Here is an 18,485-nt window from a genome sequence, read left to right on the forward strand (position 1 = left end):
AAATTTTTTTTTAACTATCTGTTATTTTAGAAAAACTGATGATGGTGGAAAAATACACCAAAACGTATTTTAATTGATAAATAGAGACAATAAATGACTGCAACCCAGGAATTAATTTTGATTTGGAATTGAAACACAGTCAGGAAAGTATGTACAATGTTAAAATTTATATTGTTGCTATTTTCATATTTAACGTTTACACATATAAAGCAATGGATGAGTTTGCTCAATACACAATTTTACTTGCACGCCCAATTAGTTTCGCGTCGTTCAATCCTCCTAAGTTGGTGTTCTTCAAAAATCAAACAACAATTCAGAATAAATTACAAATTTCTGCCACTGAAATGGCAAATGCTTTGCACCTTTCCGTAATTAAAACCTTTTCAGCATAATTATGGCTTTTTTATTGAAGCAAAAACACATCGAGTGTAGCAAAAAGAGCCATTAATCAATTGCCTACCAACTATGAACCTGGTGCTGAGAAAATTTCCTTTTAATTAAAATTAATAGTGCCGATAACGATTTTCCAGTTGGCAAAATCAAAAAGCAGGAAATGACTGGCGCGCCGATTTTATTAAGCTATCGACCGTGAAAATTCAAAGGAAAGCTTGAGGCCGTTTTAGAAGATTAATCAGTATTGTTAGCACTGAATTGATCGGGATTTAGACTTTCTTAATTCTAAAGAAAATAGTACCTGCTGTCCATGCGTGTATTCAACTCCTGCCACAAGACAAGTAGCTGCTGAACTGAGACGGCCAAGTCCTCTGGTTGTTATGTCGTCTTCCATTAGCGGGGAATTTTCGTCTTCTTCGGAGCTTTCTGAGATGTCGTTACTTAATATTGCCAATGGAACTGAGAACAAAAAGAAAATTGTAGTTTATCTTGTCCCGTTTTTGTCGATAGACCTGAGAAAAGAGAATATCAGAACCCAGGATTATACAGTCCGCTTTAAATAAGGGAAATGGTAAATAATGTCGATTTAACGTAAAGAAAACTTTAAATCCGACTATATAAACAAAGCAACTTCTTAAGACTGTGTTAAAATATAAATAGAATACCCCTAATGTTCAAAATAATTCCAGACTTTAAGAGCGCCTCTTTATTCAAAATATTCCGACAACGTATAAAGGCAACGATACATGGGATCAGAGTTAAAAACGTGAAGAGAGCGTGGAAGTGCGCTGAGCAGATAAATTGACTCATGAAAGTATGAAAATAACTTAATAATGGCTTTCAGAATATTCTGCTTTACAATAAAGGGAGAATTTGAACATTAGATTATACGCAATATTATCGCTACACTCTATGGGATATAAAATCCACGTTTTTTATTTTCAGATTTTGTCTCAGGGAATAAAGCGAAAATGGAAACGGGAAAATTCGCGCACTTTCAACCAGAAACTATTTATATTGAAGATGCTTTACCTGTGACGTGATGCTTAACTTTAAAATGCACTTTATTGCACTTTTACTTTATCATTATTTATTCTTCGGTTTATCCAAAAGTAGATCATTGTATTTTGCACTGGTGAGTTTTTTGGGTTTTGATGCCGTTTGAAGTACACAGGGTAGCTCAAAATGAAATTGACAGTCAATATTCTTTTTTTTAAATGGAATAGCCTACTGTTTAATGCAGAATCAGGTAATACATTGTATTCTAAGTATTTTTTATTTAAGGCACTATGTGACATACCGGCGTTTAAAACATCGTAACGCAACAAAAGTAAACTCCATGATTATTCTTTTACTTAATAATAATATTAATAAATGATATAATGTTGAAGGAATATTAACACCAATGTTCTCTTTTTTGTTTTTGTTTTGTTCTGTTCTCAAATTGAATAGTTTATTTTATTTTAAAAAATAATAATAAAGTTTACTTTTGTTGCGTTCCCAGATTCAAATGTCGTTATCTCCAAAACCATTGAATTAATTCACATAGTATGTTATACAAAAAATACTTCGAATTCAATGTAGAACCTGAATCTGCATTTTAAAAAATCTGTATTAAAAAAATTAGTTGAGTGGAAAAAATAAAAGTGCATGACGCACAAATTCAAGCAGTGGCGGAACTTCGACTTTTGTCTCGCGTACCGCATATCATTTTTCTTAATCCTCGGTGGAAATTAGCCGGCACAAGTATAAAGTTTTGAAAAAAACCGTTTGAAAATGTCGTCGAAACAGTTAGTGACAAAGTCAAGCCGTCTGCGTGCGTGGCAAAAGTTATTACTTTCCACACGGATTGAGGAAAATTTAATTAAATAATTGGAGGAAAGGTAAATTGTCATTGTAATGAGTAAAAGTTATTCTTTCGCTATCGAAAACAGTGGCGAAACTGCGTGCTCTCCACTAGGGGACCAAGAAAATTCAGTTCTTCATCAGTAAAGTCTAGCTCCAAGGGTTTTGCACGTAAATACGCCAATGCTGCAATTAAATCAAACTGAAGAAATTATAGATCTACTTGTCCAGTTAGACTTTCAAAGAAAAGTTGCCCCATTACTCTCTGCGAATTATAGGCCCAATACAACCCTGGCTATACGAGGAACCTTTGCCCAGAATGTCAACAAATTATTAGGATACCTTAATCGACATTAGATAATTAAGAGTTAACTTGTAAAGATTTATTAGCTTTTATTTTCATTCTTATTTCTAACTTTGTAGTAACCAGTCTTATTTTATACTCAATAAACGTTTTTTTTTTACAAATTCTCCGTCTTCAAAATTATAATTTGCGCACCATTCCGCACAGCACATTCATTTTTCCGTTTAGAACCTCCATCATCCAATGCGGATTTTCTGTTGCCCAATATCGAGAATTTTGTCGGTTCACCTAACCATTCAAAGAGAACGTAGCTTTATGGGAAAAATAACGTTTTTGCTAAATTATTTCTAGGTTGCATATGTTTTCGCATAACTTATTGTGCTTATCGAAATTATATTCAAATAACTCTTCCACATCAACTTTGTGGGGATGAAATTTATGCTTCCGAACTATTCGGTGTACAACCAAATTTCGCATGTGCAAACTGGCTGCAAATTGCGAAAGAAGGGTACATGCATTTTCTTCTAAAGAAAGTAGAACGTTCAGTTGTTCCTCTCATCCTCACTTAAGACACTGAGGCTTGGGTGCCTTAAAAAAAATTCGTAGGGCTGCCTTAAAATTACACTTTTTACATTTATCTCTTCTTCTTGCCTAACCATGTCCGATCATCGAACGCTGGCAATCATATTGGCCATAATCAGTCTGTGTACCGCAGCTCGGAACAGTTCACCAGATGTTTTTCTATACCAGTCTAGGAGATTTCCGAGACAAAATGTTCTTCTTTGTCCTTTACTTCCGGCAATCTTAATCTGCATCAAGAAATGCGGGAGGTTATTTTTTTCTGCGTGACCGAATGGTACGAGTTTTCCTCTTTTCATTGTTTTAATGATCCCTGTGCTCTTTTCGATTCCATGCAGGACCAACTTATTTCTTATTCGGTCGTCCATCCAGCTTAGTCGGAGAATCCTTCTATAGACTCACATTTCGAAAGCCTTAAATTCTTTAATGGTGTGTCGGTGAGCGCCCAACTCTCCACTACATATAGCAATGTAGAGAATAAGTAGCAGCGTGTTAATCTGGTTTTTTGTTTAAAAGCGATTTCTTTGTTCCAGATAATTATTTTTAGTTCTAGGAAGGCGGTTCTGGCTTTTTCAATTTGGATCTTTATTTCTTTGATCATGTGCCAGTTGTCATTGATATTGCTGTCCAGAATGAGGTGTTGTTAGCCTTCTTCTGTTCCTTCTCGAATGCTCTGATTTGCATTGATGGTATTGCTGTTCAGCTGACAACCAATAATTTGGTGTTCGAAGCATTAAGTTTAGTCCGTATTTCTTACATAATTACGAAATGTTACGGATGTTCTGTTATTGAGTATTTGTAGTTTATTCCATCAGCAACCAGTAGTGTGTCGTCCGCTCTGCACATCTTAAATTATAGAAGTGAATTCCAATTACTTTAATGTCCACTCTGTCCAAGGCTTCTCTGAACATATATTGAGAGCAGATATTAAATAATAGGAGGACAGAATGCATTCCTGCCTTACTCCACTTCGTATTTCCACTTGTGCTGATGTATTCTGGCCGAGTTAATAGGTACTTTTTCACGATCAAGCAAGATGACATATTCACTTATGAGAAATTCCTTTAAAACCGAGAAACGACATTTTCATATATATATATATATATATTCACATTTTCGACATTTTATTTCACCTTTCTTACTAAATCACTGTGAACGACTACAAACTTGGAAGGATCCAACATACGGAACCAAGCTGTTTAGAACACGCACTTTTTTCACTGAATAGCCAATAACGATCTTTTCAATTGCGTGCTGCGTTATTAAATCCCTGAATCTTCAAAGTTCGTTAATCTAGCCGAGATAAGATGTCTGAACAAAAGTGTAGATCGTCAGAAAATTGCAAACGGCATGCAATGGGATCTTTACTGTGAGCCAAAGTCGCCCATTTAATAATGCAGCGAAATAAAGTGGCTCTATTGCCTCGGATACTATTTCAATTTATTTTAAGTGTCGGTAAAGCACGCAAACTTGCTATTGATGTAGGTATTGGGTGGCGAAACGCTCTCAGGTAGAATAAACTAGAAGAAATCCGTGTGGTGAAAAGCGTGAATTTTCTGTTTCATGAAAAAATGTATCGTCAGAAACTTCTTCACAGGAATGCATCAATATTATGACAAGTTTCTTTAGTTATTCAATTGCGTAAGGTTAATAAGCATTTGGTGAAGCTTTACCGGACGCTTGAAACTTTTTTGTTAAGTGAGGATTTTTTATGAATGCTATGTAGTAATTAAGTTCTATATTGTTGAGGCGGATTCATTTTTACAAACTTCTTTTTGGGTATTTCGCCTCAAAAATTTTTGTCTTTAAAAAAGACAGAATTTCCTCACGTCTTTTATTACAGTTTTTAAATTTTTTTTAAACTATGTAGTAATGCTATTTTTTTCAAGAAAAGCTTACTAGTTTCTAAATAAAAATCGTTATATTTTCGTAAAAGCATTGTAGTTGAAAGTAATTTTTGCAGACAAAAAAAAAATGTTAACGGTGCTTTTAGCTCAATTTTTGAGCAACAACTGAAGTGATGGAATCATACTTTGATTTCTAGAACCATATTGTCTGAAGGATTTTTGTAAAGGGTTGTAATTTTATGTTAAGTTATAATTTAACCACGGGGAATGTAAGACGCCATTTAATTTCATGGATGTACTTAATTGTTAGGTGATTTGAAACAAAGAGAAATTACTATTATAATAATTATTATTATTATCATTAAGCAGCGCAGCATAAAATTATAAACCAATTTTGAATCTCAACGACTTGGTGGTTTTAAATGAAAAGCTATAATCATAACGGGAAAACACACTTCATACGCCCTACATTATCATTCTTAACAGCAACGAATGTCCTGGGCGAGGAGATCTTTTCATAACTGCACCACGCAATATCTCATGCAATTCTATTTTATGGCATGGCAAACTTAATCCTGGAACTTAATAGAGAAAGTCCAAGTTTGTATGGCAGTCTAACAGTGTAATCACCATCAGCAGTTGGTCAAGGGATTTAGGTTTTAATTAATTTTCTCGCTGGAGTTAGAATAGGTGCCGTAAATTGAAACGCTTCTACTACGGGAGTTTTCATGCTCGATAGAGTGGCACATTGAATTGTTAAGCTACGTAATACTAAACTAAATGGAAATTCGTCACTTCTCATATGCGACCCATGGGATTAAGCTAGTTATAAACGGGAACACGCGTGCGAAAATTGTTAAATTGCTTCCCTCAAAAGTAAATTCAAAACTGAATTTAAACTCAAAATAAATTTGCAACTAAAAATATCTTGAAGGTTTTTCCGAGATCTACAGGTTTTCAGCTGCAAGTGCCCAAAACGTTATCTAAAGGAGCTATTTTAAGATGGTCTAAGCTGTTGGCTTAAGTCCAACAACAAGTCGGCAGAATGCCCTAAGAAAGGCTGCACTAAACTTTATCTGCAGCTTTATGGCACGGAATTTATGGCTCCACGAAAAGCCGAGAAAATTTCAAATAATTAGCGTCGATTTTGTTTGTTCCCCCGGTATAAATAGCGCCGTTTATCACACATTTTCTCCACTACGTTTTTATCGTTCCTTTAAAGCAGATTAAACTCGGAATTCTAAATAACGGCCATGTGAAACTGGAACTTACAAACGGATTTTATGGGAGAAGTTCTGGTATAAGGATTTCAGTAATAATGGTTGGCAGACTGCATCGAGGACGAATTGTCTATTATCGGAATTTTTTATTAGTCATGAGTAGAATTGAATTCAAGTATCTCGCTCTTTTTATACGTCTGGATTTTATCATCAGCTTTATTGCATAAATGTTCAAAATTTCTGTTGTCGTAAATTACGTTTTCTAGTTATAAAATCTTTCTTAGTTAATAAAAATGTTATTAACAACATAAAAGTGTTTTACAATTAAGCTTGCGTTGATTTAAAATATGCAAATAATTATGCAAGGTATTTCTAAAAAGAGGTTGTCATATTTTGAGTTCACATGGAGCTATATCGATAAACGATAAGTGACAAATAGGCCAGTAAAAGACCTCCAAGGTGGGGCTCCGAAATGTGTTTTGAATTATTTTCCCTTGGAAACCTACAGATCAGATTTCAAGTTTTGGGACACCTGCAACATTTTCAGAGCCTCAAAAGATGAATAGACATTTTTTTGCTCAGTATTATTGCATCTTCAATTTTCCACTTTCGAATTTAAAGTTATGGTAATCTGTGCTTTTTGCAAAAGTTTTGTACGCTTGCTGAAAATCACGGGCCGAGGCATTTTTGAAATAAACTTATTCAAACGCTTAGTTTCATATGCATAATATATGCATAATAGTGGAATTTAATTTAATGAGAAATTAACAAGAACCTTTGTGTGCCCTGGAAATTAATACATATTTAGGAAATAAAATTTACCTATTGACATTTATTTTCGGGATCTGAAAGGTTTGAATATGTTTCAGCTTTTATAACTTTATCTTTAGCTGTTTCTCAGTACTAAATCTTCTTAATCTAAGCAGTACTAAATTGTGGGAAAATACATTTAGTATCCCTGCAAGCAATGCTTGGTCGTAAAAAGAAGCAGATACATTTTTCAGAAATTTCAAGGTTGCTAGAAAAATAGTTTCTTCACGTTCTTTATGGCGAAAAAATACATAATAAGTATTGTGACTTGACGGGAGTGCGGCAGAAGTTTTGTACATTAGAGTAAGAGCAAAAGAAAGAAGTTTTATGTATTCGGACACGTTGGAAACGCAACGTAAAAATATATACAACAACAGGTCGATCGTGGGCAGCCAAACCTTGCCGATACGCGAAGAACAAATCATAAAATGAGAACGCTAGAAATGAGGGTTAATGAGGATTAATATAATTATCAGAAATTACGCTGAAACACAGACAAAATTGGAAAGAAAATAAATAAACCAACATAATTAAATGAAACAAACAAGTGGAACAAATTAATGATCACAGGCCGACAGAAATATGCAAAAGTTGGAAACCGAGAAGAAAAAGATCACCGAAAAGTTGGGCAGAAAGCTAAATCCCTACAAGCCCGAACAAGGTAGACAACTAGCAAAAGGATTGGTAGTCAATAGAAAAAGCGGAAGCAGAAGCTTAAGAATTTGTATATGTTTAGAATCTTCATAGAAGATGTTTGTCCTTCTATTTAAATGTAGGCATGGGACTTAGAAACTATTTGCAATATAATACGACGTAAATAAAGTAGTATCACACTTTTACGATTATCCACTAACTAATCCAGCATCAAAGCTTGGTAAATCAGATGTTTCCGACAAATCATTACGATATCCAGAAAGTGCTCCATCAGTGCAGAAATACGATTGAATTAATGAATATTGGAAAATACGAAGCCTCCTAAGTGCAATTGGTAGTAAGTAAAAAGAAATCAAGTAGTAAGCAAATATAGCAACAAATAGTTTTCTGGAAAACTTTTAAATGTCTTTGATACCTTTAAAAATAGTAATTCATCGGCTAAATCCAAGATCCAAATAAGACAAAAAATGCGGAGGTCCCGATTTAAAGAAACCGAGAGCTGGCATTATTATGATTTTTTGAGTAATTCGCTAGATTTGCGTTCTGCACCAGCAACAAGACCTTGACTCTTGAATTTTGGCGACATTTTCACCTTAACAAACAATTTATTCAAAATTTAATACATACACGCAGACTAAACAGTAACTAAGCTTATTTAACAGCGCTTAATCGAATTCCTGTGAGTTTGTGATTTCCGCTTAATTTTACCTTCCCAAAACTATACCTTTCCAAAACAGATAATATAGAGAGGTATTGTCACTACACATTATTTCATAAATAACCTAACACAACAAACGCTGATTTCATATATAGTTGGGGAGAATAGAGCTTAACAACGCTTCATAGATTGCGGTTTAGTAGAATTTGAGATGCCAAAGGCGTTTTTCTATAAAGTTGGAAAACTTTAAATTAGTATTATATTGAAGTGAAATCTGAAACACATCTCAGACACAATGGGCAAGTATATTTACTTTTCTTTAGTGTTGTGCAATTCGAAAATGGCATGCAAAAAGCTAGAGGCAGAATACAGGATCGGACAAATGAAACCAAACAGAGCTGTTTTCGCGGTTGATACTAAAGTTATGCAAAAAAAGAGGAAAAAGTTTTCTATCACTTATTTGCGGCCAACGACTTCACTCCCTCGGCTCGGGGATGAACCGACCTTAAATTTTAAACAGTTTGAGGTAGTGTACATCAAGTTAAATAATTTTTAACAACTTTATGGAGTACAAAAAGTTGCTTCTTTGAAGCAGCCGCAACTAAGAAACGGAAAAAGACCACATATACAAGTAACTGAATCATTAGGTTAACTCCGTTCTTAAGTCAAAACTGTCCTCCACTGCTCCCGGAACTTTGGAAGTTTTGCGAGAACGCATTGTTCATCAATGCCGCCAGATATTCCTCGAAGTATTCTAGAAGTTTCGACAAATATTTGAAACAAACTTACTTCATTGTCAGAGAGTCAACTTATAACATTTTTCACATTCGATTCAGCCGCTGCTTCGAAGTATCAAATTTTACAAAAGGACTTTTAAAAAGCCCTAATTTGAAGAGTCAACATACGTCTTTATCAATTAAAACTTTATGGTTGGTTTAACCTGGGCCTAGCCGATGCAGGCTAACACCGGAAGAATCTGATGATGAGAAAACATTTCCGTTCCACACTAAAGTCGTCGGGTCCGATAATTTTTACATACATTATCTCATATAATTTTTCCTGAACATTTCCGAAGTTCCTATTATATCATATTTATCCGTTTTGCGCTAATATTCTGTGGCCTATGATTAGAATGCAGCTAGTGCTCCGGTTAAGCCAAATAACATTCTCAATCTTTCCTCCTCACAAATGGTACGTTAGCAAGTCAACAGTGACATAATTTGGGGACTAATTTATTCACCAGCACGAACTATACCCATTAGATACATTAAACTAGTCCAAACAGTCACCTTCAATTTACCACCGAATGGGGTGTTTGTTCAATCGCAACAAACTGATTAATATGGCAGCAGGTTCGGAATGGAGCCCGGTAATTCAATAGTTGACCTCTGTTTCACTGAAAGCCACCTTAATTGAACTGGTTCACTTCAAATATTTGAATATGCCCTTCAACACGTTCGAACAGATTGAGCATGGACAATTGCACGTTGTTGTTTCATTAAATAGGAAGCGGGCCATATTATCAGACGCAAATGGGTCAAAAATCGATTGAGTGTACATAGAGCTTGGGTAGTTACTCTCTTGGTAAGAATACTCTTTTAAGTCCTAAGTGATGATGTAGTAGTTAGAAAGAAAACCTCGTTTTTGATATCTTTTCACAGGTTTCCTAAAAAGTTTCAATGTTTTTCTGCTTCTGTTAAAAAATTTTAATCTCACATATCCAGTGTGTCTAGTCAAGTTGACAACAAATGAAAAACGTTTTCATGATTAATTTTACGCATAAACTTTATTCTTCATTGTTCTGCATGTTTAAAACTAAAGTACAAAAATCAGATATTAAATTTTTCAGTACTATACGCAGTTTGTCAACAAATTCTCAATTTTGCTGAAGGAAAACCTTTAATTTTGACAATATCGAAAATTGTTATTACAAAAATTGATTATATCTAGAAACATACACATTAAAATTTCTGTTCACTAAATTTCTTCTAATTTTTTTTCCTATACTGAACACTAATCCTTTAATTTATTTCAAACATGATGACTTTTTTGTTTCGTTCAGGAACCAATAAGAAAATTCTCACAAAACAAAATAATTAACAATAAACACTAATACCTGAGTGTTAGTCAACGCTTGATAACCTTTTACTTAATTACTTGTAACATTTAAGCGCAGTATTTAAATGAATAATACCGTAATAATTAATTTTATTGTTATCAATTTATCAAAAATTATTAGCTGTTTCAATTTAATTTATTAAATTACAAATTTAACATAAAGTAGGAGTAATTCTTTGAACTAATTCTGTATTGATTCTTTCCAAATAAGCAACATCAGTAAATAGCTTTTGAAGATACACTTTTGGCTTTAGGTAACACCACAAGACAAACATCGAGTTGCGTCAAAGCTGGAGACCGAGGAGGTCTACACATTTTCAAAAATCGAACAACTTTTCCATTAAAGTGGATCATTATAAGCAAGAATTTTCGATATTGTTAAAAATTAAGGTGCTCTGAAGAAAAATGCATAATTTTTGACGAAACGCGTACCCGACGAAAAACTTTACATCTAGTTATCGAATTTTAGATTCTAGAACTTGTTATAAAGAAGAACTTTTTGCATTTTGAAGAACGCACTGCATATCTGTTGCATTTTTGCAAGATAGTGCCTGTTTTTATGATCCTATTGGAGCATAAATAGAAAATAAAATTTCCGAATAACTGAAGTCAAAGTAATCCTCCTCCTCGTACGGTTTTCTGGCTAAATCCCACTTTTAACTAAACCGATGTGACTGCCTAGCTGGAATCCAGCCGGAGTTTTCCATTTAATGGGATTTGTATATAATAAGACGTTTATCCACCTGCGTCTTACTGCCTCTAATTCGTCTTTTTCCGTATCTGTTTGCCATAAATCAAAACGCTAATGCTCCAAACGCAAATCGGGCTCCAAAAGCCTATAAATATAGACAAATCTCACACAGTTTCAACCGCGTCCCTTTGAATAGTTAATATTTATTGCTGAGGTTAATTATTACAAACCAAACAATAAACCTTGGTTTACTACAGAAGTTGAAACAATAATAAAGGAAAAGCAAATGTATATTTACAATACAAGGATTCTCCAATACAAGGCTGGCAAATGTTTAGCAATAAAATGGAAGTAGGCAAAAATGTATATTGAAATTACTAAGGGGAATGAAATGAGAAACAAATGAAACAACCCAGATAAGAACTATCACAGAAGAAAAGTGAGCAAAATCTTTAAAAAAATTAGATATGGACACAGAAGAGCCACAAGAAGGCAACGCACCAACCACTTCGAAGATGAAAGACAAATCAGCCATGAGCAAGTAAGAGAGACAACGGGCAAGGTTAAAAATAGGCAGACCCGAAATCAAGATAAAATAACAAACAAACTATTAAGAAACGGAGGACAGGTCATAACAGAAGGGTACAATAAATTGTTTAATGTCACATTAAAATATGGGAACATATTAGAAGAATTAAAAAGCAGGATACGGTACCCATTTTGAAGGAAGGGGGCAAAACAAACCCATCGAACCATCGGGGTATAACACTGCTGAGCACCTCTTGAAAACCCCTGATAAAGATTATTGCGGACGAAATAAATCTAATAACAGGCCAGGAGAATTACTCGGGAAGACTTGTAGAAAATATTGAGTTGTGCCAACTTGAAAAGGTGAGCTATTTACATAAACAGCGAAAAAGCAATCACGCCATACATACGACAAAACAAAAGTACTTTCTTGACTGCAATACAAAACGAGATCCGCAAGGCCGCTTAAAATCGGACGGGCGGTTTTTACATAATGCTAAATAACCTACCTGAAAAACAACTTAATTAATCAGGGTTGAAGACACTCGAATTGCATTGGGTGGAAATTGGTTCGTATTGCTTCCTGCAGACCCAACATTTACAGATAGAACATACATTGTGAAGCGTGACTTCTTTTTATTTGCACAAGGATATTTGCAACGTTAGTCTACTGCGGTCTTTAATTTAGTTGATGTTTTGTTTCATATTCAAGTTTTTAATTATTTGGAACTTTAGACTTTTATTTTTCGTTCAGTCGAATTTTCGCCGATTATCCTGTATTCCGGTTCGCAAGAAAATATCTTAGTTTGTGTGACTTTTGAACCCTTGATGTTGAATGTTACCAAAGAAAAACTTCCACCATGTTGAGTTGTCGATTATTAAGAAAGGTAAAGATGGCCCAAAGGTACACGTGTACGATTATAGAATACAAAATGCTGCTTGAAACATGCAATGCCGATGTCCTGCGGGATAAGTGACAAACAAGGAGACAAAATTACTCAAAATAAGGTCTGATATATTTTGAATACGTAAAGTACGACGGTTTAAATATGGAGCACAAATAACTCGTAGAGGTCTCATTTACAACTCTGAACCTGATAGAATTTATACTTCTTTTCTACTACTTCTTTCTTTATACTTTTCTATACGGATTTTTATATTTATATTTATATTATTTTTTTTTATTTATATAGATTCCTTGGCATATATTTTGAAGAAGAAAATATATGCCAAGGCTTAAAGTAGCAACAACGCTATACATAGAAACTGATGATGGTGGAAAACACCGAAACGTTTTTTAATTGATAAATAGACAATAAATGACTGAAGCCCAGGAATTGATTTTGATTTTCAATTACAATACCACAGCAAATAGCTCAAATATAGCTCAATTAGTAGACAAAAAATATAGTACGAAAAAATCGTCTCAAACCTCGAACGTATATCCTTGGATATTCATTAAGAATAATCCAGCAGAAGCGAACTTTCTAATGAGCCGCTTTATATTATTAAAGCGGGAGCGGTTTCTTAGGTCAGCAAACATATAACTGCTAGAGCAAAGTTTACACACTTAACTAAGTTCAAATATCGTAACATTTACGTTAAATCTTAAATGTGTAACAGCCAGATATAGAGAAAACTTTGACAAAATCAAATATATAGGAGGGGATTCATTAAGAATGAAAAATGTAGAAACTGAACATACTTCACGTAAAATTGTGGCTATTGGTCCAAGTATGACCTATCGGAAAGTAGAAATTCTTCGAATCATGTGGTGTTAAAAGCCGTAATTTTAATTTGTTTCTGCTATTATTCTGGAAAAATTATATTAAATGATTGCCCGATTTTCCAATCTCTTAAACTACGGTTCGTTTCAGACAGAAGTAAGTTAATGGAAAGCAATGCTTTAGTTTCAAGGGAAACGCGCTTCTGCGAGAAAAGTGATAGTTAAAATTTGAAAACTATGAGTTTTTCTAAAATCTTGTATATGAAATGGGACATTTTCGGTAAGACTCTGTTAAACCGGATTCATAATTGCCTAAGTAATTTAGGCTTTATTTATTACTCGGTAGTTATACAACATTTTGTCATTTCAGTTCAGGAGTGCATCTGAGATTTGATATAATAAAATGCGAATATGTCCAAAGTCGTTAGAGATGTGTATAAAACTTAATACATAAAAAGTGTTCAGATTTATCGGTCTTTCGGAAAACTTAATTTATTTGTGGCATCACGCAGGCCGTTTTATTTAAGCTGGAATTGCCACTTTTTCATAATATTTGAGATCTATAAAGCAAGTCTGCTTTAGCTTCAAAATTCAGGAGTTTTTGTTTCCGCATTTTTTGAGATTCGAATTACAGCTCATATTCGTGGGTCGCCCTGTATCAGGACCCAACATAAACCACCTAAATGTATACTGCCTTCTAAGAGAAGCAAAATCAGTAATAGAAACTCTTGTACTATTTTAAATATGTAAATAAAGCGGCGTTATTTCCCAGAAAGTTGGCTCTAAATCTTTTAGTCTGCATAATCCTGGGTTGTTGCAATTAAAACTCTTTGGGGTGCTTCCAAAGCGCGTGAAACTTACGTACAGAGCACTGGTTATTCCAGTAAAAATTGAAGAGGTTTGAGTCGTAATTAGGTCGATCGTCGATTAACTAATTATCTAGTTTTTGTTAGCATCAAAACGGACTATTCTATTAAATTTATTAAGTTCTAATAATAATTTCCTTCTTCATCTTGAGGGCTCAGGTGTCAAATGGACGATATGCTCATCACATGTACATTATAAATCACATCTATGTCAATCAGTTTTGAATATTTGAGCAGCTTGCGCAGATAGAATTCAGATTAAGAAATTGCGACTACATGGCAGATTGAACATCTTGAGCAAACTCAATTTCGGCAGAAAAAAACGAATTTTAATTGAAAATTTGTGAGCAATAGTACGTAGTACATTGTGAAGTATTACCCAATCCAAAAACCAATTTTTGTCAGCTGAATCTTCCATTTTTCAAGGAAATAAATATTCAAATAAAAATAAAAATTATAACATTTTTAAAGCGAATCCGCTTTACAACAAAATGATTCGAGCAGTTTTAATCAATATTTGCTTTCCGAATCGAATAATAAATTTAATCGTTTCAGATTTTCGCGCAAGAAAATAATACATTTTTATTCGATTCTAGGTCATACTTTTCATAAAGTTCTTCTTTTGGCTCTAACAATTTTGCCATCCAGGAATTTTTCTCTATAGCAGCAACATTTTACTGTTTATATTTCCATATATCAATCGGCAACTCAAAACAACTCTAAGATAGGGGGAATAATCCACTCAAATCTATACAATCTCTTTATGTAAATTAGAATAGACATAGTTGGATTTGTGCCACATTAGTAGCAACTTCCTGCACTCTGTATTTAGAAAGTTTGTGTTAAATCTTTCAGTCTGCATAATCGTGGCTTGTTGCAATTAAAACTCTCCGGAGATGCCCTCAAAGCTCCCACAGCTCTCAGGACAAAAGTACGATTGCTGTAGTAAAGGCTTGAAAAGGTTTACTTCTTAATTTAACTTTGAAGCACCAATTAGTTTGCCAGGTTTTTTAAAAATATGAGATGAATCTTGAAAGTATTAAATTATTAAAGACGCTTTGCTTCCGCGTTTTTGATTTTTAAACCTGAACTCTTCAATATGTATTAAATAATATACAAAATGTGCATAATTTGTCTAGGTATGACACACATTTCATTATTGATGTGATATAATATTAGTACCAGAAAACGCAAATATAATTTGCAGCTGTGTCACGCAAAGCAAAACCGCAAAGTACAAGTTCTGCTTTTAAACATTCTATAGTGTTATTTATTAACTCTATATGCAGGCAGAATATATTGACTTGATGAATTTACTATTTAAATAACAGTTTAATTTGAATAAATTGGAAAATCACAAAAAAATTACTTTCTAACAGCTAATTGCTTATAATGTCGAGGAAAGTGTGCAGCTTTAAGAGATGCATCTACAAAATTTTCTTCTCTAACTTGCATCGTATCTAATGAATGAGTTCTGCATAGAAATTAATCTGGGAACATCAAAGACCGTTTTCGTTCTGAACCGGGGAATAAGATCTGGCCTAACCGTGGTTTTCCTCAGGTCTGTGCCAACTCGCTTTTTATTTGATTTTGCATAGTGCAAATTAAAATTCAAGCGAATAAGCTAGACGATTTTTTACATATATGAATATATGCAACATGATAACGTGCTTGAAATGCTGTACATTTTCTCAGGCATGTTTAGATTTGCCGTGATGGTTATTGGAGCATGCCAAGTAAAGAAAACTCGTTTTCTGCGAAGTAAATTTTGAAGCTAAAATGTTTATTTTGGAAAAAAAATTATATTGAAACTCTAAAGCCTGCTGCCAGGGGATTTTAAAACCGACGCCACCTTTAGAACAGATTATTTAGTGCAATTAAATGGACAAGATAATTTCAGCACTGCTTCGGAACTTTAAAGGCATTCAAGCCTTAATGGGAAGCATCTGAGATGCACTCTCACGAGCTTAGAGTTTATGCATACATTCTTCCTTCAGCTTGTTTTCGACGTTTAGCTTTTCATTCATAGTCCAAAAATTTATCAGCAGTATCAATTGGATTAGCCGTAGATTAACAAGGTTTCTTCTATGTCGGTTTGGCATTTTTCCAAACCAAGAACTAATGTCTACCGATCTACTGAAGCTTATACATATAAATTTTCAAATGACTGAAGTTGAAATAATTGCCCTCCTGATCATACGCTTTTAGCCACAAATCCTACTTTAAGCTAAACTCATGCGACTGCCTCGGTGGAATTCAGCGGGGGTTTAGTATTTAATGGAATTGTGCCTTAATAAGACGTTTATCCACTTATATCCTACTTCCGCTAATTTATCTCCCTTAAATAGAAATACGAAAGTACAAATGCTTCAAAGCAAATCGCATTAAGTAACAAAAGTGGCTAAAATGTAGACGAGTAGAACTATAGTCGCTTCAAGAATTTTTATAWTTATATGTAGGCATTTTTATTGATCAGGTCCGATAAAATATAATTTTTAACAAGGTCCTTTCCCTGACCAACATATGCAAATTGCATATAGTCCAATTTGTTCGGAAACGACAATTTTAGGCCTCTTGCTTAAGCACTTTAATATCTACGATCTTGTGTAAACAAATCGAATGTCTATGTCTACGTTAGTATGAATATTGCATTAGTTCGAGCCTTAAACATTTATTAGCAGCTATTATTTGTGAGTTTAATTTTAAAAGTGAAGACTGTTAAAGTAATAATAATAATAAGATGACCAGAGAAAAAGAAGACATGTATTTGGAAAGAAAACCCAATATGTTTGCAATAAAAAGTCAAATGAGGTATAAAAACTTGAACTTGGTTGTCTATGTTGAAAAGAAAACAAATATGCATTTTGCAAGATGTCGAAAGCTTGTCTTAAAAAAATAGACACAAATATTTGTTTTAGTAAAAACGACTGATTCATAAACGAAAAAATAAGTAAAAGAAAATGTGATGCATCAGTGTTTTTTGATGCGGAAAAGTAGAGACGGTTTGATTTTGTAGAACAACGTTCTGCGAAATAATGAAAAGCCTGATGCTGAAAGAAGATAAATAATTTAGTGTTCAAATAAAAAACAGACTATTCAAAAATAAATTTCTGGCAGAGTTATAAAGGTGCCAGCAGATTATGTTTATTACGTGAAAACTTAAAAAACCGAAAACCGAAAACATTAAAACCCTATTTGATATTTGGTGATGAAATCAACCCAGAATAATTTTATCTATTAAAATATACAAAATTATAAAACTTACATAATTGGAAAATATCTCAAGATTACATAAACATAAATTAAAACTGAATCAAGAAAATGTTGAATCAAGAAATCAAAAAAAGTTTAAAATTGCATTATTTAAGCATAATGAATCATAAGCACAAAAATGTTTCTAGTTTTATGCTGTTTTTCATGCGTGATCAAAAATCCACCTTTCTGGACTTTTTATATGAAAGTCACAATATATCACGCACTTGCTTCCAGCTCTAAAATATACGGTATTAGGTATAATATAATTTCTAATATGTATCTTTCTGCTCAAGATAAGTAAAATAAAACCAGTCAACCCTGAAAATGTCTATGCGAAGTGCGTAACCTGAAATCCTTTTTAGAAGAGATATAAGGTTTTATTAACAATTCTTCAACACAAAATTCCCCTATTGACATGTAAATTTAATAGATCCCAGGTTATCGTTAATACCAACGTCCTGTACAATTACACTGAATTAAGCGGCATCTTCTTCGCGAAAGTTTGTTGTAAATCTTTTAGCTTGCATAATCCTGGCTTGTTGCAATTAAAACTCCTCGGAGATGCCTCGAAGGCCGGTCTAAACTTACGAGTAAAGTAAGATTATGCTAGCAAGAACTTGAAAAGGTTTCAGTCTTAATTAGGCGTTGAAAGACTTATTAGTTATCCAGCGTTTGTTTGTTTGAAAGCATTCGGTTACTTAATATAATTTATGAAGCTTAATTTACAAATATGATATTTTATGAAGGTTTAATGCAAATTGGTGCAAAATATTCTGATATTTTAATTTTTGAAAAGAAAGTACTATATTAATACTTCTGCCATCCTGTTGTCACTTGAGGGGAAAGGTTTCTACGCACTGGGATATGCGGATGATATCTCCATTGTTGTACAAAGAAAGTTTGGAGACACTGTATCATCATTGATACAGCAGGCGCTAAACATCACCGAACCATGGTGTAACACGGAAGGGCTGAAAATCGGCCCATCCAA

The 18,485-nt window shown here is 33.7% G+C and overlaps 1 protein-coding gene across 2 annotated transcripts in view; it reads right to left on the reverse strand.

Annotated features, from left to right (window-relative positions):
- LOC109539003 overlaps nucleotides 1-18,485 on the reverse strand; it is a 138,203-nt gene that overhangs the window by 26,981 nt on the left and 92,737 nt on the right. The window contains exons 1-2 of one of the 2 annotated variants that reach the window (XM_048663772.1): nucleotides 1,426-1,567; nucleotides 695-852 (exon numbers count right to left, since the gene is read on the reverse strand). In XM_048663772.1, coding sequence (XP_048519729.1) covers nucleotides 695-787 — 93 coding nt within the window. In that variant the 5' untranslated portion in view covers nucleotides 788-852; nucleotides 1,426-1,567. Of the gene's footprint in view, nucleotides 1-694; nucleotides 853-1,425; nucleotides 1,568-18,485 lie in introns of those variants that run through there. The other variant, XM_048663771.1, reaches the window with a different exon arrangement.

This window comes from Dendroctonus ponderosae, unplaced genomic scaffold, assembly GCF_020466585.1.
Source record: "Dendroctonus ponderosae isolate FM_Combo_2020 unplaced genomic scaffold, Dpon_F_20191213v2 Dpon_F_20191213_2, whole genome shotgun sequence".
Classification (NCBI taxonomy): Eukaryota; Metazoa; Arthropoda; class Insecta; order Coleoptera; family Curculionidae; genus Dendroctonus; species Dendroctonus ponderosae.